We start from the raw sequence: 21,199 nt of genomic DNA, 5'->3' as shown, positions 1-21,199 counted from the left end.
ATACTATTGCTAGCTCGCCATGCTATTTCAATGAAAATAAGATAGATAGCCAGCGTCAGATTTGTAGTTATGTGGAAAAAGTCGTTTCAATTTCTTTCTCCATTTTTTTCTCACCAACGCCTTGCTGCAGCGTTTACATTCTGTAAATGTAATAACAATTTGAGCCATATTTAGAATAATCTCCTCCTCCCTGAGTAAACGATTTATCGCAACAGGCCGGAAGTCAAACTCCCAAAAATTGAGGTGGGAGGGGCTACAATGTGGTACTTTCAGACACATGGGGATGTGCCCGTTACTACACAGGCGTTCTAATCACCTGTAAATGCACACAGAACAGGTGTAATGAACGCGTATAAACATGCCCGTAACAAGCGTCCAAATCAAGACGATTTGAAACTCTTGGCCTTCCATAGTAGGGTTAATCCGAGCGTTCTGACCTCACAACGAGCAGTCAATTACCCAATACAATTGGCTAACGGTTGATCAGCTTCTTCCAGACACAAATGAGAGAACACTCACTCTGACCATTTTACTCGTCCTAACTGCTAGTTAGGTTGTTTATGTTATTTAGAGCGTTGGTGACTAACTGTACTGCTGACAACAATTTAATTACGCTTTTTTTTTTTTTACTGACACCGGCCATATTCAAAGGGTGTTGAGCGTTTGAGAATGAATCCAGTTATTCTGCGCTCTGGCACACTCAGGATAAAGTGCTCTGAAATCGGAGTAGATAGCCAGAGCGAATTTACGAACGCACCCATAGCTGGCTTCACGCGCGCCTTAATTGTGATTGCAAATATTGTCCATAATGTTATTTGACGTGTAGCTTTTGACACGCAAGGTGAGTCACCCACCCAAATGGCGTTCCGTAAGTAGAACGTCGCGGCCCCGCCCGCGTAACGCAATCTGTGGTTTTCTAGGTTACCCCATTGGCTCACAGCAAATACATTATTTTTGTAAATTACATTTTAAGCAAAGTAAACCATGTATAAAGATTACTTGTCAACATTGCCTGCTTTCGTGTCCTCACTACTTAGAAAAACGTAATAGGGCTTCCCTCATGCACCTTTTCATGGCGCTATAGGAGCCACATGAGTGAATGCTAGCTAGCTACCATCCCAACCGCAACGTAAACCAAACAAGACCAACACAAAATAGACTATTGGGTTACAATAGTGAGTGGTCTTACAAACGAACTATACCAAATAACGTAAATGGCTTAGTTGTGATTAAATGTTTTCCACAAACAGCTACGTGTAGCGTAATTGGACATCGGGTCCCCACATCTCCCACACCGAATAGACTGAAGCAACGGGGCTCTTCTCGCAGGCTCCATTTCCCTACTTGGGAGCATTGCGAACCGTAGGTCGGAACTTTTGACCTGGTTACGCGTTCATTGAACATCACAGCAATTTTTCGGCATGTTTCCGTACTCCAAAAAATCTGACGAAGTTGGCTTTTTTACACTGAAGCTGAATTGCTTACTATTACGTGAATATTGTTCCGTACTATGGTTGCCATTTTCACGCTATTCTGAAACTTTGAGGTTTTATTTGACATAGCACCCTCTATTAATTAAATAGGATCTCAATGGTATAAATCATCTCGCTTCGCTTTGGTCGTCACCAGTTCACAAAGCCATACACCCCGCCCATTTCTACAATTTACCTAATTATAATCTGATTTTAAACCAAACCTTAACCATACTGCTAGCCTTATGCCTAACCCAACATTTAGACCAAAAAGCACGTTTTTGTTTTCATAAATGTTTACCATATAACCATTTTGACTGCGTTATCTAGTGGAAAACTTTCGCCTCTCTGATTTGGCTCTATCTACACCGGATATATGTCACGTCTCCATAGTCATAATATCCGCAACAAGTTCGCTGACGTATAGTATGAGGTTATGAAGCTAGCTAGCTCGCTAACGTAGGATGTTATAGTTGCGATATAACCAGACGTACTTATTAAACCACAAACTGTGAATACATGTACCTTCACATATATATATAGTATGGTAATCTAGCCAGCATTTCAACGTTCGCTTCCCCATTTGAAGAGTTGTTACGGCTAACGTAAGCTTGAGAGCAGCTTTCGTTCAATTTTTCGAAATGGGACGAGGTGGTGGTCGGAAGCGTGGAAAAGGCAATGGACCTCCATTTGATATGGGCCCAAGGGTGCCTGATCCATTTGACATGGGTCCAGGTTGGTGTGGGCCGCCTGCATCTTTTGGTCCTTTTCACGGTGGCCCAGGTCCACATCCTAACTTTATGGGAGATCCAATGATGCACGGCCCCATGCCACCTGATTATCACGAATATGAGCCAGGCTATGGACCAATGGGTCCAGGTGGCCCCATGGATGGATGTTTAGATGGGCCACGGATGGATGGACCAGGATTCGGTTATGGTCCAGGTATGCCCGGACCATATGATCCAATGATGTGCAATGGACCCAGACCAATGCCCCCAGGTATCCCGTCCCCTGGTATTCCTCCCCTAGATATGCCGCCCATGGTTCCGCCTCCGGTGGACAACCCTGTCTTTCCTTCACCCTGGCAAAGCGAGGTAATCTTATAAAGACACCTTGTTGTGCCTTGTGCATATTGTAAATTCTTAATTTAAACTTGTAAAAAACTCATTTAGTGTTATAGTAACATGACATGGTTTAAATGGCCCTAACATGGTTTTAAAGTAATCCCTAACATCAAGTCTGCCTCCTTTAGGCCAACCCTTATGCTGTTCCTCCATCATTGTGGGTAAGTGCCACTGTGTCTGTTCTGTCCTGTCCTGTCATCTCTATGATACAATTTTAATTAAATGTATGTTCTGCTGAGCCTCAACTTCTCACACGCTCCGTTTCTCTTCCCGACAACAGCCCGTCCCGACAACAGCCTCCCCTCCGACTGAGACGACTGTAGTTCCTTATGTGTGGGGACGCTGCCGGGACTCTGAGGTTCTTCAGCTTGATCCACCCCAGACTGATGAACAGAAGACCAAAGACTCAAAGAAGGACAAAAAAGCAGGACAGAAAAAGAGCTACAATGACAAGTAATGATCATTATGTCAACAATTTGGATGTCATCATCACTTTGGATTAGTGTTTGATTGCATACAGTAGTTTGCTCTTCCATACATGAGATTAGCTGTCATGTATAAGTTCTGCTTATACATGACGCATATATTTTTTCCTCTCAACATTTATAAATCATAGGCCTCCTCCACCTGGAAGATCTAAGGGGGTCATCTCATTCATAGGGGTAAGTCCAAAAGCTGAGAAGCCTGCTTGAAGGGAAGGTTCTTCATCTCCACTAGTAAACATTGCATTCTCAAGTTTTGCTCTCCCCCCACAGCCAACTTATGGCTACATCGAAAGAGACGATCTCAATAAATATTCCTTCACTTTTGATGCTTTTCTCGGAGTCCCCAAGAACATGATACCTGGGGTCAGGGTGCATTTTACAGCCTACAAGGAGAAGGTGGGTCACTTTAGACATTTTTCGCTATATATAGTTATACAGACATTTTCAGGAGTTTGTGAACCATTAGTTTTCATTGTATTTTAAATAATGCATCTTGTTTTTTCCCCCTCTTTGTATAATAAACCCAGGCCGGGGAGTATGCCACTGGTGTTTCTGTACCTCCAGGGGGTACTGAGGAGATTGACTCCACCATTATTGAAGGTTTTGTCTGCAATGTTATCCTGGAGCAGCAGGTGATAGAACTCTGTAGCACACAGGGGGAAAAAGTATTCAGTCATAACTTTATTAAAGTTCTAATCACTGCCATAACTAGATGTTTATTGTAAGGTAACTTGATTATATGCTTGGCTTGTTATGACTAGTATTTGGCTTCTCATTTAAATATGTCCTTGTTGGTATTAACATAATTATGTGCCCCCACACAGCCTGGTGCAAAGCCGAAACCTGGCCAAATTGAGGCCAACATCGACGGCATGTCAAGAGCACTGCTTTACTCGAAGAAGGACTACACCATCACTCTGTTTCAAGGGGACCATGTGATGTTCAATTTGTTGACCGACATAGTTACCCAAAAAATTAGAGCCACTAATATTCGGCCAAAGACACCACAGACTTTTAAGATCACTGGAGAGAAGAGGGAGGTGGTGAGTCTAAAGTCTGAGTGACATATCTTCATTTTGGTTACAAATTCTGACATAAACTTTGGTCCTGATGAGCTCTACGCCATTTTATTCAGCTCAGTATGACCACACCTGAGTCAAATAATAATCTATTCAAGATCTTCAATTGAGACCACCATTTTTTAAAGATATGCTCCCGTACTTTGGTGACTACTAAGTATTTTTAAACCTCCCACATTGGGTTGGCTGTGTCATTGTGTAGTTCTTACATGCATAATCTATGAGCAGAACTACTGTCTCACCTCAATTAGCCACAAAATCCCTAGTTTGAAACAGTTTTGTTGGAAGCTGTTATGTGCCATTTTCCCCCACGTGGGCCAGGCCCCTAGAAATTTGAGTTCAACTAATGAGCTTCAGCCTCTCACCATATGAGTGACAGCTAGCAAGATGGACGTGATGCACCCACAGCAGCGCGAGTGCAATGACATAGTGCACATATGTGACGTAGTAGACCATTTTCAGGGACCACTTTTGGTTCAAGCGCTACTTTCAGAGCTACTGGCTGAAAAGTATACAAAAGTAACAGAGAATCCCTTTAAATCAAGTGTGTTGGAGCTGGGCTGGAACAAAATACAGCACACATAGCGGCTCTATGGGACCAGAGTTGGCCATCCCTACTGTAGCTAGTTGTTGATATATTTTTTGTACTCTCCACCAGGGTGTTATAAAGAGCGTAAAGTGTGATTCTGGTACCATCATGGCAGCGAACCAGAACAACCTGCCCTTTGAAACCACTGAGAACATGAGTCTAACTGAGTTCACCATTATGGATGAGGTGGACTTTACAGTTGTCACAGTGAGTATAGTGTCTTTCCCATCCACATAATTCAGTGGCAAATTGAGTTTGTTGACACTGAATGATGATCAGTTTGTACCTGGGAGTGATGTTTGGATCCTCTGTGCAGGTTCTGGTCCTAAGTATAGCAATTTTGTTGAAATTATTTGTTGATTGATTTATACATTTGACGTTAACATAATGTCATTTGTTTTCATTAGATCAAAAATAAGGAGAAGGCCATCAGAGTAAGGAAGCTGAAAGAGTGCTCAGTGACACTGGAAGAAACCATGGAGAAGATAGTTGAAGACCCTGCAGGAAACGAGAAGGTGGGTCACAGTTCAGTGCAAATTATGATAGGTGCCAACTGGTGGAAAATCTCCTGTCATTCAGAGTGGAGTACTCTCATCTGTGACATACCCAGTAATGTCCTTATTACTGTGTCTCCAGTGGAAGCCAGTGGCCCCAGTGGAGGAGGTGCTGCTCCAGAGGACTGTGGTGTTTGAGGACATTAGCGCTGCGCAGCATGCAGGAACAGTCATTAAGGTCTCCAAAAAGCAGCAGGTACGTGTGGTACTGAAAGAATGTACAAATCAAATATTATTGTTGTGTTCTTGTTGGGAAAAGTTTGGGTGGTCAAATCATGTATTTTAGAATGTGTTATCTCATTTTCCTTCCAGGAGCAGGGCCTTTTGGAGGCATTGGTGGGTGGCACACAGAAGCAGCTATTGTTTGGAGCAGCTGACCTTCTGACTGAAGCCACCATGTGTGACGGAGACAAGGTTCACTTTAACATCTCCACCAACCGTGAGACTAAGGAGGAGCGTGCCATCAACGTGGAGATTCTCTCAGAGACGTTTGAGGAGTCAACAGAGCAACGCAGAACCGTAAGATCACTTTTAGAATGTGGTACAGGATGCCATTAAGTCGGAGTCTGGCTAGGTTTTTCCATTTGATGTATGACAACTTTACACACTGAAGAAAGGTGGCATGTTTTATGTAATGGAATTTTTATTAAAAAATGCCTTTAATATTCTTTGCACAGCATGTCTAAGTGAAGTGTTTTCCCCTCTAGGGTGAGGTGGTGCAAGCTGGGGATCTGTCTGGGACCATTAAGTGCCATCAGAGCCCCCAGCTGCTGTTCTTCCATTTGACCGAGGTCATGGAGGAGAAGAAATTGAACATCTCGGAGAAGGTGAAGTTCAGTGTCATTTCGGTGAGTCTCCATGGTGCTGTGATCCGATTGGCACGTCAAAATTAATATCAATTGGTATTCAGTGCCCTCTGTAAGTGTTCACACCCCTTGACTTGTTCCACATTTTGTTGTGTTACAGCCTGAATTTAAAATGGATTAAATGGAGATGTTTTTTTCACTGGTTTACACACAATACCCCATAATGTCAAAGTGGAATTATGTTTTTTTTTTTAATGTTACGAATTAATTATAAATGAAAAGCTGAAATGTCTTGAGTCAATAAGTATTCAACCCCTTTGTTATGGTAAGCCTAAATAATTTCAGGAGTAAACATTTGCTTAGAAAGGCTCATAATAAGTTACATGGACTCATTCTGTATGCAGTAATGGTGTTTAACATAATTTTTGAATTACTACCTCATCTCTGTCCCCCACATATTTAATTTGTGTGCAATTTGCCAGCAGCATACTACCCTGCATACCACACTGCATTCCACTGCTGGCTTGCTTCTGAAGCTAAGCAGGGTTGGTCCTGGTCAGCCGCTGGATGGGAGACCAGATGCTGCTCAAAGTGATGTTGGAGGGCCATTAGGAGGCACCCTTTCCTCTGGTCTAAAAAAAACAAAATATCCCAATGCCCCAGGGCAGTGATTGGGGACATTGCCCTGTGTAGGATGCTGTCTTTCGGATGGGAAGTTAAACGGGTGTCCTGACTCTCTGTGGTCACTAAAGATCCCATGGCACTTATCGTAAGAGTAGGGGTGTTAACCCCGGTGTCCTGGCTAATTTCCCAATCTGGTCTTCATACTATACCATCATGACCACCTAATCATCCCCAGCATACAATTGGATGATTCACCCCCCTCCTCTCCCCTGTAACTACTCCCCAGGTCGTTTCTGTAAATGAGAACGTGTTCTCAGTCAACTTACCTGGTAAAATAAGGGTAAAATAAACACATACAATTATCTGTAAGTTCTTTCAGTCAAGCAGTGAATTTCAAACACAGATTCAACCACGAAGACCAGGGAGGTTTTCCAATACCTTGCAGAGAAGGGCACCTATTGGTAGATGGTGATCATGGTGAAGTTATTAATTACACTTTGGATGGTGTATCAATACACCCAGTCACTACAAAGATACAGGCGTCCAGAGTCCTTCCTAATTCAGTTGATGGAGAGGAAGGAAACCACTCAGGGATTTCACAATGAGGCCAATGGTGACTTTAAAACAGTTTAATGGCTGCTCCAGAGTCCAATGGTGGCGAGCTTTACACCACTCCAGCCGACGCTTGACATTGCGCTTGTGTGCGGCTTAGGCTTGTGTGCGGCTCCTCGGCCATGGAAACTAATTTCATGAAGCGCTGACGAACAGTTGTTGTGCTGACGTTGTTTCTAGAGGCAGTTTGGAACTCTGTAGAGAGTGTTGCAATTCACAATAACAAAACTTAAAAGTAGACCAGGGCAGCTCCAGCAGGGAATACATTTGACGAACTGACTTGTTGGAAAGGTGGTATCTTATGACAGTGCCACATTGAAAGTCACTGAGCTCTTCAGTAAGGCCATTCATCTGCCAGTGCTTGTCTATGGAGATTGTATGGCTGAATGCTCAATTGTATACACCTGTCAGCAATGGGCGTGGCTGAAATAGCAGAATCCACTAATTTGAAGGGGTTTCCACATACTTTTAGATATAATGTATATTAGTGTTTTAATCTTCATTGGTCTTATACAAATGTTCAATATTTTTCTTCCATTCTGACAGAGTATTTTATGTAGATTGTAAAAAAAATATTTAAAAAAGACAATTAAATCCATTTGAATCTCACCTTGTCACTCAACAAAATGTGAAATATGTCAAGGGGTGTGAATACTTTCTGAAGGCATGGTACATCCAACTAGCTATTTCAAATCAAATTTTATTTGTCACTTGTGCCGAATACAACCTTACCGTGAAATGCTTACTTACAAGTCATTAACCAACAATGAAGTTCAAGAAATAGATTTAAGAAAATATTTACTAAATAAAAGTAACACAAAATAACAATAACGAGGCTATATACAGGGGGTACCGGTACAGAGTCAATGTGCGGAGGTACAGGTTAGTCGATGTAATTTGTACATGTAGGTACGGGTAAGATGACTATGCATAGATAATAAACGGCGAGTAGCAGCAGTGTAAAAACAAAGGGGGGTTGTCAATGTAAATAGTCAGGGTGGCCATTTGATTAATTGTTCAGCAGTCTTATGGTTTGGGTGTAGAAGTTGTTAAGGAGCCTTTTGGACCTAGACTTAACACTCCACTACCGCTTGCTGTGTAGCGCCTTACAGTCGAATGCCGAGCAGTTGCCATACCAGGCAGTGATGCAACCGGTCAGGATGCTCTCGATGGTGCAGCTGTAGAACCTTTTGAGGATCTGGGGACCCATGTCAAATCTTTTTAGTCTCCTGCCCTCTTCACGACTGTCTTGGTGTGTTTGGACCATGATAGTTTGTTGGTGATTTTGACACCAAGGAACTTGAAACTCTCGACCTGCTCCACTACAGCCCCGTTGATGTTAATGGGGGCCTGTTCAGCCTGCCTTTTCCTGTAGTCCACGATCAGCTCCTTTGTCTTGCTCACATTTTTGTTTTATTCATATTTTTGTTATTTTTATGTTTTTCTTTAACTCTTTCAATTTTCTCCTAGCTTGAAACCGCTGAAGGAGGCAACCAAGCGATTAGGATCAAACGCCTTACCGACAGTGTTCTTACCCCTGTTCTTACCGCTGTGCCCAAGCTAAGGGGCGTGGCGGCAAAAGAAAAGGTTGGTTTATGATGGAACAAAGGCCAGTGACTTTGGGGGATGTCATATTCACTTAAGGGATAGACATGTGACTGTCTATGTTGTCTTTAACTGTCTATTTCCTATTATTGTCTATTACAGAAGAAGATGACCATCAAACTGATGAGAGACCCAAATGACCTCATCAAGGGCACAGGTGTCAAAGTAGAGAACAAAGATGATGATCCCACGTGAGTTTGATTGTAATTAGTAGTAGTATTGGTTCCAACATGAAGTCAAGGTAAAGTATCATTGTGTGATGATTTTGGATGTCATTTGTTGGCACAGCCACAACTACCCTGAAATCTAAAAATGTATCCCCTAGAGTCGATGTCCTCGCCCCTGTGGAAATAGAATTAGCATAATAATTTTAAAAATCCCTATCAAAATCCGTCAGTTTATGTTTCCACCACACAATTGAAGTTTTTTGCATGGGATGCGTCTCAATCCACTGCATCCGCCGATGTCGCCCTTCCGCATCAGCAGTGAAAGATGGCAGTGCTGGAGCGATGATAGTCAGACCATGAGGCATCCCGAAAATCGGTCTTCTCACACAAACGTCTGTAGCGTTCGAACAGTTTGGCCCACAAACTATTATGACTCCTTTTTGGCTTCACAAACACGATGGTGTTCTCTGTTTTGCTCTTCGACCCCAAAAGCGTCACGGGACTCTGTCTGAACCGTTTGGGCTACACACTAATATGAACCCTCTGTGGAAAGGTGAGTCTCTCACGAACACTTATGTCGTTTGTTTTGCTCTAGGATGCTCACAAGACTAGTCTGAAGGTAGCCAGGTACCAGTTTTATTTTAAAAAATGGAAGTATATATATATATAGTTAAGAAGTATAAATGTAGTTAGTTTAGTGCCTAAAATAAGGGGTTAAATCAGTGTTTCCCAAACTCAACCCTCAGGACCCCGAGGGGTGCACTTTTTTTTAAAGCTTTAATTATTTGAATCAGCAATATCAGATATAGGATAGACACTTCAAAACAAACTTCCTTTTAGATTATTTGAGGGGGGACTATCTGCTTGTCCATGTATGAGGCTTATAAGGTTTTTCCATGGGCTAATAGCAGTAAGGCCAAATTCAAATTTTTATATATTTTTTAAAATATATTTTTTTGATACCTTAAGGGGTCCTAAAACTCAAAATCAAATAGCTAAATTATCCTTGGTTTGACCACCTTTAATAAACAATTCCATATGTTAGCATAGTAGGACCCCCACACCCCCACCCGCTTAGACTCCAGAGGGTTAAGAGATGTGCTCGAAGTCATTTCCCTCATTCTTTTGTGCACCAGCAACGAAAAACCTGCCTCGGAGAAGTCAATCAAGATGAAATCAGTCATAAACATTCTGGGGTCAAAACCTGCTGGCTCTGGATCTGGTGGCAAAGACTCTGACAGCAGCCAGCGGAGATACGGACACAGGAGCCCTAGCCTAGACCAGTTTGGCCGGGTGAAGAAAAGGCGGAGCACAAGCAGGGAGCGCAAAGAGCAGGGTGGTAGATGCAAGTACAGGCGCAGTCGCAGCAGGAGCCGGGGCAGGGAGAGGAACAGGAGACGAAGCCACAGTCTGGAGAGAAAATATTACAACCAAAGGAGCGGCAGCAAAAAGAGAACTTCCTCGAAAAGGAGCCGCAGCAAGGAGCGAGATGGAAGTAGTCAGAGGAGCTCCAAGAATAGTTCAAGCTCAGTAAGTAGATCTCCAGATAGAATGAATGATGAGCTAGAAAGAAAGAAGAGGGAACTAGAGGAGCTCAATGAGTTGATATACCGCAAGAGAGCCATAGTTGCTATGGAGAAACATGGTGGAGTTCCCAATTTCTTCTCAGAAGTGAAGCCTACGGAGAAGACCTGCTTTGACTACAATCATGGAATGGCAGAGCTTCCTACACAACCTAAACCACCCACTGACATCAAACCCAAGTCCATTCTGAAGAAACGCTCAGACCATGTCGCAGGTCCACTTTTCCCAATGCAGGTCAGTTGTCATTTTTAAACATTTCAATCATGTAGATAATCGTTTGTTCACTCTCAATCATTTTTAAGAGCTGGTTATATTTCATTAGAATAGTCTACTGTGCGCCGGTGCTTTTTCTAGTTATCATATATTGGTAAAAGAAACATATTAAATCATTAGCCTGATTTGTGAAATCAAATCATATGTATGAAATGGTGGGGGGGGAGTCCAATTATAAATGTTTTGTTTATTGTCTCCAGACTGAACTCCCTAAAGCTCAACCTCTTGATCAAAGGCTTGTGGAACAATACGGTTATGACGTTGAGACGCCCTATAAACCACACTCTGCCCAACCACCCTACACCCAAACATCCAGTCAGAAGTCCTATTATGAACGTTCACTTGCTGGGCATCCTGTTCCTGACTTATCTGCCAAGTTTGATCCATATGAGCAGACTTCTAGAGAGCACCTGTCGCTACCTTCTCCAGTTCGCCAAACACCTCTTGACCCTTATTCTTCCAATCGACCTCCCATTCGAGAGTCTCAGGAAAAGAACTCTAACCTGAACACCCAGCTCGCCCGTTTCCTCAACACCCTCAACAAAGGTGTGGATGCCGGTCTGCTGTCAGCTATGGTCAAGGAGTCTCAAGAGGAGATTGCTGGTATTCACGAAGATAGTTCCATACTTCAAAAGCCTTATTGCGAGTTGCTTGACCGTGGGGATGAAGATGAGTACAGAGATGAGCCCTGTACAGAGGAAGAGCCACAGTGCCCACGCAGGGGTATCATCGGGGAGCAAGTGAAGAACTCTGACGACTATGATAACTCCAGAAATGAAGACCGGCTGCTGCCTCACGAGAGAGCAATCCAGGAAGGTGGTGGCTTTCCCGGAATTCTTGGAATGATGTCCCACAGCCAGCTATTGAGAGAATCTGAACGTGTGGAAGAAGAGGACTTCCTCTATGGGGGTAAAGCCACTGCAGCGACTGAGAAAGAGCACTGTGAGATACCTGTGCGGTCAGACAGGTACAGGGATAACAAGAGGTCCTGCTCAGCCAGAGTCCCGGTGGAGGAGACCAGGGAGCAGGATAGTTGGGAAAAGAAGCAGCACTTCGGCAAGATCAGGAGCCTGCTCCAGGCCATCGGCTTGAATCTGGACACCTCAGAGGTCACCAAGCTGGCAGACAGGACCCAGGAGCGCCTCTACGGGACAAAGTCATCCAAAAACTCATCCTCAGAGAGAGAGACGAAGCACTCATCTAGGCGGGGAGATCGGCACCGCACCACCGACGACTCTGATTCCAAACACTTCCGGTCAGCCTCGCCATTCAGGTCTTCCAAGCGGGAGGTGTACCTCAGCCCCCAAGACACCTCGGAATATGGAGGTTTCCTTGACCCGGAAGAGGAGTCGGCCTTGGAGAGGGCCAGGCAGATGCAGAGCCTCACCAGGACAGTGAGCATCTTGCCCCCCACCCCCTCCTCACAGCCTGGCACCTCCTATTCCACCACACTGTGGAACTGTCCTGAGAAGACACAGCCCATCGCGCCTAAGAGTTGGCATAGCAAGGGTTGTAGTACCAACTATCTCTCATCACTGCCACCCGGTTCCTCAGGTCCCCCCGAACAGATTTCCCCAGTTTCATCCATGACAAACACACCTGATGTTCCAGTTGGTCAACAAGCAGCCGGGGTGTATACTTTTACTTCACCTATGGGACAATCCCTTGACCTACTCACTGCCTTGCCCTCCTCCACTTATTATGGGCAGCCTAGTTCCCCCATGATACCGTTTGCAAAGACTCAGTTCACACAACAATTAAATATATTGAATCAAGTGACTATATCAAATCCTACAAGGGATGTCTTGAGTCAAATCTTCGAAGTCACCAACCAGTCTAGATGCCTCAAGGTGATTGAAACAGTCAAAAGTGTGTCTGGTGCACAGCAGGATTCACCAAGACAAAATATCACCATACCTCTCCAGATCAAAACACAAAGCCCTGATTCTGCAGGTGGAAAGCCCTCTCCTCCCCCTCAATCACCAGAGACTCGGGGTCCACCAGTGACAGAAGACGATATCAAGGCCAAACAGAAGAAAAGGGTATGTTGTGGTTTTTTTCATTCCGTGTGTTGAAGTTAGGAAACATTTTACCTGTCTGATTGTGTTACATTTGTGTATGATATACAAGCCACACCTTCAGTCCTTGGTGTTGTTTACATTTGAATTACAGTATAGGCCTACAGTATAGGGCAGTTATCAGGAATTTACAATTACACACAACATAAGTACTCTTGGGAAAAGTGCAGTGTGTACAGAATTTTTGTAGTCCCAAATCTATTAAATTGCTTCTGATATGTTCTGGTTTTAGTGCACGCTGGCAAGTCAGTCCCAATCTGCTTAATTTAGGAGTTGACTGTATTTATATTGGATAGACTTTGTGTGTGTGTCTCAATTTGTCACTGTTTTGTAGCTGGAGCAGTTTAACCTGCGGATGAGACAGAAGAATCAAGAGAGGAAGAACACTAGGATAAACACAACAGGTACCACATAACCCCTTAGAGTAAGGTTGAAACGTAGCAATATGGCCAGCCACAAATTGTAGTTTAGGTTAAGATTAGGTGATGCCAGAACAAGTCAAGAGCTGTACATACCTGGCACTCAACACAAATTAAAGTATAGGATGAGATGATACCATAGGTGTCAAGAGACAGATATGGAGGAAATATAGGTAGGTTTGAGTCTTCACTTCAGTTTTACTTGCTCTTATTACAGCCATAGTTAATCAGGTTTAAGTGATGTCTTAGATTGCTTTAACTATGATATTTTCTGTAATGTAAATATTACATTTTTATTATTGTGTTAGGGCTTGGTCTCGCTCAGAAAGTGTAGGTTACATTTTATTTAATGTCTACCACATTGCTTCACAAAGCATAGCCTTGTGTCTTGGAAGACCACATCAATGCCTGTTTATTTGCTTTGAAAGCCCTGGCCTTGTAACAATTGACCAGTTTGGTGCTTGCATTACACAATTTTAAGACAAGTATGTCCTAGTAAGAAAGTGCCCATGCTTGGTTTATGCTCACATAGAAGCATTTAAATATATATTTATCTTCCACTGTGCATGCAATACAATATTTTGATGAAAACATGTATTGCCCTCTGTGCGTGCAATACAATTTATGAACATGGTGGTCTTCAAGTGCTTTTGCACAGACAAACTAATAATAACAGAAACAATAGACTGACATAGACTCCCATGTTCCTTTAATCTGGACAGGAGTTGCTCTCAATACAGATATTCATGTTAGCTAGCTTTAACATGTAATGTTTTCTCCAACAGCTGAAGGTAAGTATTTTAGCAGACTTTGCATCAATAGGTCTTCAGCTGTTGAATTGTATTTTTGTTTGTGTAGTACAATACTTCAGTACTTTTAGGACTTTTTTAGAATTACTATACGTTTCTTGATTAGGGAATCTCTACTGCTAGGGAGAATTTTACCTGAATAGGGGACTTGTTAGTGTTGTTTTCACTCCAAAACAGGGATAAACGTTGTCAATCTGATGACTAGCTAGGGCCTGCACAATGAGGGTGTGGTCTGGTAGTACTACACAAACACGATCAAGCTAGGTCAGTTAGTGTGTAAGGTGTCTTTAGTGTCAAATATTTCTCATACCTCAGTTCATTAGGAGAGTTCTGTTATAGCACGAGACTAAGTTAACTGACTGCTGGAGGACGTAGTCTTGAGTGTCAGCTCAGTCAGTTCTGGGCCAAAGGTGGAAGAAAAACAGCCAGCGGAGACCCAAGAGCTGGAGCACAGGTCAATCCTCGCAGTAACGTCAACCTAGCAGAGCCCCTGTGAAGCTAACCCATACATTTACCCTGTCTCATTATTGCATTTTTACAGGAAAAGTTCCCAAAGTTACCTATGCCAACACTGAGCCTAGGAACGTGTGGATCTGTGGACACTCGCTTGTATATTGGGCAGAGATGAGGGCCAAGTCGCCTGAGATTGGCATGCAGTTGGGCATGGACCCCAGCAGTGTGCGGGTGTGGTGGAAGGGCACACAGGGCATGACGTGGGCCCAGCTGCTTCCCCAGTTAGACCAGCTGAAGATCAAGTGGCCCAAACCGGACGTGGTCATCCTGCACCTGGGTGGTAACGATCTGGGTACCCAAAGCCCTGAGGCCCTTATGTCGTCTGTGAAGAAGGACCTGACCTCCGTGAGGAGCATTTTCCCACAATGCCGGTTGGTCTGGTCCGACATCTTGCCCCGGATGTCGTGGAGGCAAACGGAGGACAGCGAAGCAGTGGACAATTTTAGGGCTGCCATCAACAGAAGAGTTCACGCCATCATCGCGGAGCTAGGTGGCACTGCTCTGACCCATGAAAACATCACGTGTTGCTCAGACGCAGGCCTATACAGGCCAGATGGGGTTCATCTGTCTGGTAAAGGTATTGATACTTTCAATTTGAACCTGCAGGACTTTTTGGAGAAGTGGGAGACCGAGGCAAACAATGTTCCTGAGATTACTTAAGAAATGACCAATTAATGTTTGTTTTTTAGGGTGGGGGTATTTTCATATCTCTACTGTAATCGTTTCCTCTCTGTGCTGGATACCAACCTAAGGGTTGATTTAGATGTAATGTAACTTCATTGCAAATAATACATTCTGTTATCGGTGTATCCAGTTTGATTAAATGCTGTATGTAATCTTACTTTTTTTAGTTTTAGCATATTGATGATTAGCATGTTCTGTTTATCCACTAAGTGTCAGGCTTTTACTTATTGTATACATTTTGTTGGCCCCCCAAAAAATAAACTAGACAATTGGGAAATATCGTGTTCCTGGCATTTTCATTCTGCTCCAAATCCTTTGAGGATAGGTAGGGTAGCCTAGTGGTTAGAGTGTTGGACTAGTAACCGGAAGGTTGCAAGTTCAAACCCCCGAGCTGACAAGGTACAAATCTGTTGTTCTGCCCCTGAACAGGCAGTCAACCCACTGTTCCTAGGCCGTCATTGAAAATAAGAATTTGTTCTTAACTGACTTGCCTAGTTAAATAAAGGTAAATAAAATTCAAAAAAATATGAAACTGCTGCTTGAATGCCTCTTACTAGGTAGTGCCTGTAAATTATGGTGGTGAAAGTGTGCCAAAAGGATACCAGAGAACTAAGGAAAAGTCTTCAGTTTAGTGGAAGTTCTTACATAGTCTCTGTCTTGTCTAAACATATACTCACTCGATTTCTAAGTTCATTTCTGAAGAAGATGTTATTGTCCAAAGTGTACACGTCCAACAGAAATTCTACACGTAAACAAGGTTTATTTGTACACTGCTGCTAAAGCTTTTCTAGTGTAGTAGTTAGCTAGCAGATTATTGGCCATTCCAAGGTTCTCTTATGTATTAGAATTCCTTTTATTTCTAACTTGTCCATTTGGGTTTTTCCCCCACTGCTTCCAAGCTGTTAGGTTGTCTGTGGCTGACCAGCGGTATGCTTTTTCCTCCAGTCTATCCAGGAGTCTCTACTCTTTTCCTAGGATGACCTCAGGACTAGGTTTTGAACATCCAACAAGAGCAAACATGAAGTACATTTTACATTTGAGACATCTTTGGAAATGATACAGCATTCTGCATCATCAATAAAAGATCTGTGAAATCAAGTGTTAATGTACAGTGTACCATATTGTAGTATCATATTTTGTAGTTATGTCACCATTATTTTGTTAAGTGTATTGTGTTTTTGTATTCATTTTATCAAAATATAAAAGTCTGTTCCATAGGTGACATTGAGGTGTGCATGTTGTGACATATGACATTGTGTGCTTGTTGAGAGGAAAGAGACGTAGCGGACAGAGTATCAAGAATAATGAAAATGCATCCACTTTGTCTTTCAGAACTGTAAAAAAAAAAAGTTTGACCGGGGTGTGTTTTTTGTTGATAGTCTCTGTTTGAAATGTTTCTTAAAAATGAATGTACACCGCTGCCATAAGGATTGTTACTAAACTTACTGGTATTCCTATCTTTTCACTCTGAAAATATCATTATGGTGTGACAAACACCAGCCTATTATGAAGATATGACTTGTGTCTATAATTTTACATTAGATTGAAAGGCTACCAAAATGTATACCATATTGGTATGCACTACTTAGACCCAAGCTTCTGATGCAACACACATTTTCAGTATAGCCATGCTAATAAATTGTTGAACATAACTCAAATGAATTGCAATTTAAATGGACATGGCTAAAGCTGCTCGTCTGAATTCAGCTAGGCAGACAAAAGTAAGCTGATGATTACACAAAAGACAACTCAAAACCAGTGCTTTCAGAAATGTTAAGCCTTCACAGACTCGAGGCGCATTCCTCTACCCAGGTGTTACTGCATGCCAGATATTACAAAGCCTGGATGGGTATTTTCTGTATCAGCTAATCACAGAGATGCGTTCCTATGCTGAGACGTTGCTGACGCCTGACACATCTTACTACACCTGGATAGGTATTTAAAGTACCAGCTAAACCAGTGTTTCCTAATCCTGGTCCTCGAGGACCCCTAGCAGTGCACATTTTCATTGTAACCCTGGACAAGCACACCTGATATAAAATAGTCAACTAACCATCAAGCCCTCGATGAGCTGAATGAGGTGTGTTTGTACAGGGCTACAATAACAATGTGTACTGTTGGGGGACCAGGGTTATCTAGCAATTTGTCAGTCGATGATAGTCGATGACGTGGCACGCAACCATTGGTTGTTATGTTGCTTCGCCTCATATGTTATGCTGTGTTCACATCACAGGAGGTTGGTGGCACCTTAATTGGGGAGGACGGGCTTGTGGTAATGGCTGTAGCGGAATCGGTGGAATGGTATCAAACACATGGTTTGATGCCAAATATATTTTATTTTTGAGATTCTTCAAAGTAGCCACCCTTTGCTTTGATGACAGCTTTGCACACTTGGTATTCTCTCAACCAGCTTCAAGGGGTAGTCACCTGGAATCCATTTCAGTTAACAGGTGTGCCTTGTTAAAAGTTAATTTGGAATTTCTTTCCTCCTTAATGCGTTTGAGACAATCAGTTGTGTTGTGACAAGGTAGGGGTGGTATACAGAAGATATCCCTATTTGGTCAAAAAAACAACAAGTCCATAATATGGCAAGAACAGCTCAAATAAGCAAAGAGAAATGACAGTCCATCATTACTTTAAGACATGAAGTTCAGTCAATCTGGAATATTTCAAGCTTTGAAAGTTTCTTCAAGTGTTGTCGCAAAAACCATCAAGTGCTATGATGAAACTGTCTGTCATGAGGACCGCCACAGGAAAGAAATACCCAGAGTTACCTCTGCTGCAGAGGATAAGTTCATTAGAGTAACCAGCCTCAGAAATTGCAGCCCAAATAAATGCAGTAACAGACACATCTCAACATCAGCTGTTCAGAGGAGACTGCGTGAATTAGGCCTTCATGGCCGAATTGCTGCAAAGAAACAACTACTAAAGGACACCAATAATAATAAGAGACTTGATTGGGCCAAATTTGAGAATTTTGCATAAACCACCGTGTCTTTGTGAGGCGCAGAGTAGGTGAACGGATGATCTCCGCATATGTGGTTCCCACTGTGAAGCAATGAGGAGATGATGGTGTGGGGGTGCTTTGCTGGTGACACTGTGATTTATTTAGAATTAAAGGCACACATTCTGCAGTGATACGCCATCCCATCTAGTTTGTACTTAATTGGGACTATCATTTGTTTTTCAACAGGACAATGACCCAACACACCTCCAGGCTGTGTAAGGACTATTTGACCAAGAAGGAGAGTGATGGAGTGCTGCATCATATGACCTGGCCTCCACAATCACCCGACCTCAACCTAGTTGAGATGGTTTGGGATGAGTTGGACCACAGAGTGAAGGAAAAGTAGCCAACAAGTGCTCAGCATATGTTGGAACTCCTTCAAGAACTCCTTGGCAATCATGAAGTGGCGCAGCGGACTAAGGCACTGCATCTCAGTGCTAGAGGCTTCACTACAGACACCCTGGTTTGAATCCAGGCAGTATCACAACCGGCCATGATTGGGAGTCCCATAGGGTGGCGAATAATTGGTGCAGCGTCGTCCGGGTTTGGCCGGTGTAGGTCATCAATGTGAATAAGAATTTGTTCTGAACTGACTTGCCTCGTTAATGAGTATGATAAAGGTTAAAGTCAAAGGGTTGCTACTTTGAAGGGTTTAACACTTTCTTGGTTACTACATGATTCCCTGTGTGTTAGTTTTGTCTTCACTATTATTCTACAATGTAGAAAATAGTAAAAATAAAGAATGAGTAGGTGTGTAAACTTTTGAGTGGTTGTTAAAGGAATTGAACAATTCCTATATGTGTTCATTAACCAATTCAATTTAAATCACTGTCTGTTTCTAAGAATTTGTAAGATCCTTATTTGCATAAAATGGACAGAGACCAATCTACCAAAATTAGCCAATAGCATTTATTCTCGAGAGCGCTGGTCATAATACAATGTACATTGGTTTATATACCACACATTTCATCATAGCGTCTTGAAGGCTCCTCCTACTCTCCGACAAGGAAAAAGCTACTTCTAAAGTTCATTCCAACCCACTAGCGCACATACATGACACACTATATCTGTCTTAACTCCTGAAGTCTCACCATAGTGTATTACCACTTAGCAGACAGTTCCAGTCCCCCCCAGATACGGAAAACCTGGATGGGCTCTCACTGTCTTATTTTATGTCCACAGAGTTATAGCCGGGTCGGTTCAAACATAGGTTAAGGATCCTCTTTGTTTTCGTTAAACACACACATGCATTCCTCTCTTCCCCCCTCCAACCGAGTTGGAGCTGTGTTTATTATTTTTAATTACTCCTTGTTCATGCTACATAAACTCTAATCCCTAATGGTTAAGTTTCTGAGTAGAATTATTTAAACATTTATCTTAAACATAGATAAAATATCTTAACACTGGTACTGTGTGTATTTATATATATATAGTTTACATACACTTCGGTTGGAGTCATTAAAACTCATTTTTCAACCACTCCACAAATTTCTTGTTATCAAACTATAGTTTTGGCAAGTCGGTTAGGACATCTACTTTGTGCATGACACAAGTCATTTTTCCAACAATTGTTTACAGACAGATTATTTCACTTATAATTTACTGTATCACAATTGGGTCAGAAGTTTACATACACTAAGTTGACTGTGCCTTTAAACAGCTTGGAAAATTCCCAAAAATAATGGCATGACCTTAGAAGCTTCTGATAGGCTAATTGACATCATTTCAGTCAATTGGAGGTGTACCTGTGGCTGTATTTCAAGGCCTACCATCAAACTCAGTGCCTCTTTGCTTGACATCATGGGAAAATCCAAAGAAATCTGCCAAGATTTCAGAAAACAAATTGTAGACTTCCACAAGTCTGTTCTATCCTTGGGAGAAATTTCCAAATGCCTGAAGGTACCACGTTCATCTGTACTAACAATAGTTTGCAAGTATAAACACCATGGAACCACGCAGCGGTCATACCGCTCAGGAAGGAGACTGTCCTGTCTCCTAGAGATGAACGTACTTTAGTGCGAAAAGTGTAAATCAATCCCAAACCAACAGCAAAAGACCTTGTGAAGATGCTGGAGGAAACTGGTACAAAAGTATATTTTTCCACAGTAAAATGAGTCCTATATTGACATAACCTGAAAGGCCACTCAGCAAGGAAGAAGCCACTGCTCCAAAACAGCCAAAAAAAAGCCAGGCTATGGTTTGCAACTGCACATGGGGACAAAGATCATACTTTTTGGAGAAATGTCCTCTAGTCTGATGAAACAGAAATAGAACTGTTTGGCCATAATGACCATCGATATGTTTGGAGGAAAAAGGGGGAGACTATCAGGCCGAAGAACACATCCCAACTGTGAAACATGGGGGTAGCAGCATCATGTTGTGGGGGTGCTTTGCTGCAGGAGGGACTGGTGCACTTCACAAAATAGATGGCATCATGAGGAGGGAAAATGATGTGGATATATTGAAGCAACATCTCAAGACATCAGTCAGGAAGTTAAAGCTTGGTCGCAAATGGGTCTTCCAAATGCAGAACTGAAAAAGTGTGTGCGAGCAAGGAGGCCTACAAACCTGACTCAGTTACACCAGCTCTGTCAGGAGGAATGGGCCAAATTCACCCAACTTATTGTGGGAAGCTTGTGGAAGGCTACCCAAAACGTTTGACCCAAGTTTTTTAAAAATGTAATGAAATGCTACCAAATATTAATTGAGTGT

General features: G+C 42.6%; 1 protein-coding gene across 2 annotated transcripts; it reads left to right on the top strand.

Annotated features, from left to right (window-relative positions):
* Positions 1–1,838: 1,838 nt before the first annotated feature.
* si:dkeyp-121d4.3 lies at positions 1,839–18,730 on the top strand. Of its 2 annotated transcripts, none has more exons than XM_024424594.2 (18): positions 1,839–2,569; positions 2,728–2,760; positions 2,880–3,052; positions 3,216–3,261; positions 3,355–3,480; positions 3,612–3,716; positions 3,909–4,127; positions 4,822–4,959; positions 5,160–5,267; positions 5,389–5,502; positions 5,619–5,825; positions 6,014–6,154; positions 8,819–8,935; positions 9,056–9,144; positions 10,257–10,938; positions 11,178–13,019; positions 13,390–13,459; positions 18,674–18,730. In XM_024424594.2, the coding sequence occupies exons 1-18, from the start codon at positions 2,114–2,116 to the stop codon at positions 18,679–18,681; spliced, it is 4,674 nt and encodes a 1,557-aa protein (XP_024280362.1). In that variant the 5' UTR covers positions 1,839–2,113; the 3' UTR covers positions 18,682–18,730. The 2 variants fall into 2 exon arrangements, with proteins under 2 accessions (XP_024280362.1, XP_024280361.1); XM_024424593.2 differs by lacking the exon at positions 18,674–18,730 and adding an exon at positions 14,825–15,757.
* The last annotated feature ends 2,469 nt before the right edge of the window (positions 18,731–21,199 follow it).

This window comes from Oncorhynchus tshawytscha, linkage group LG06, assembly GCF_018296145.1.
Source record: "Oncorhynchus tshawytscha isolate Ot180627B linkage group LG06, Otsh_v2.0, whole genome shotgun sequence".
NCBI lineage: Eukaryota > Metazoa > Chordata > Actinopteri > Salmoniformes > Salmonidae > Oncorhynchus > Oncorhynchus tshawytscha.
The sequence above is the reverse complement of the archived record's forward strand: the minus strand, read 5'-3'. Positions and strand labels throughout refer to the sequence as shown.

Coding starts and splice junctions, on each gene's coding strand:
- si:dkeyp-121d4.3 (XM_024424593.2), top strand. CDS start 2,114: ATGGGACGAGGTGGTGGTCGGAAGCGTGGAAAAGGCAATGGACCTCCA. Junction 5,826..6,013: donor CAACAGAGCAACGCAGAACC/GTAAGATCACTT, acceptor TTTCCCCTCTAG/GGTGAGGTGGTGCAAGCTGG. Junction 6,155..8,818: donor TGAAGTTCAGTGTCATTTCG/GTGAGTCTCCAT, acceptor ATTTTCTCCTAG/CTTGAAACCGCTGAAGGAGG.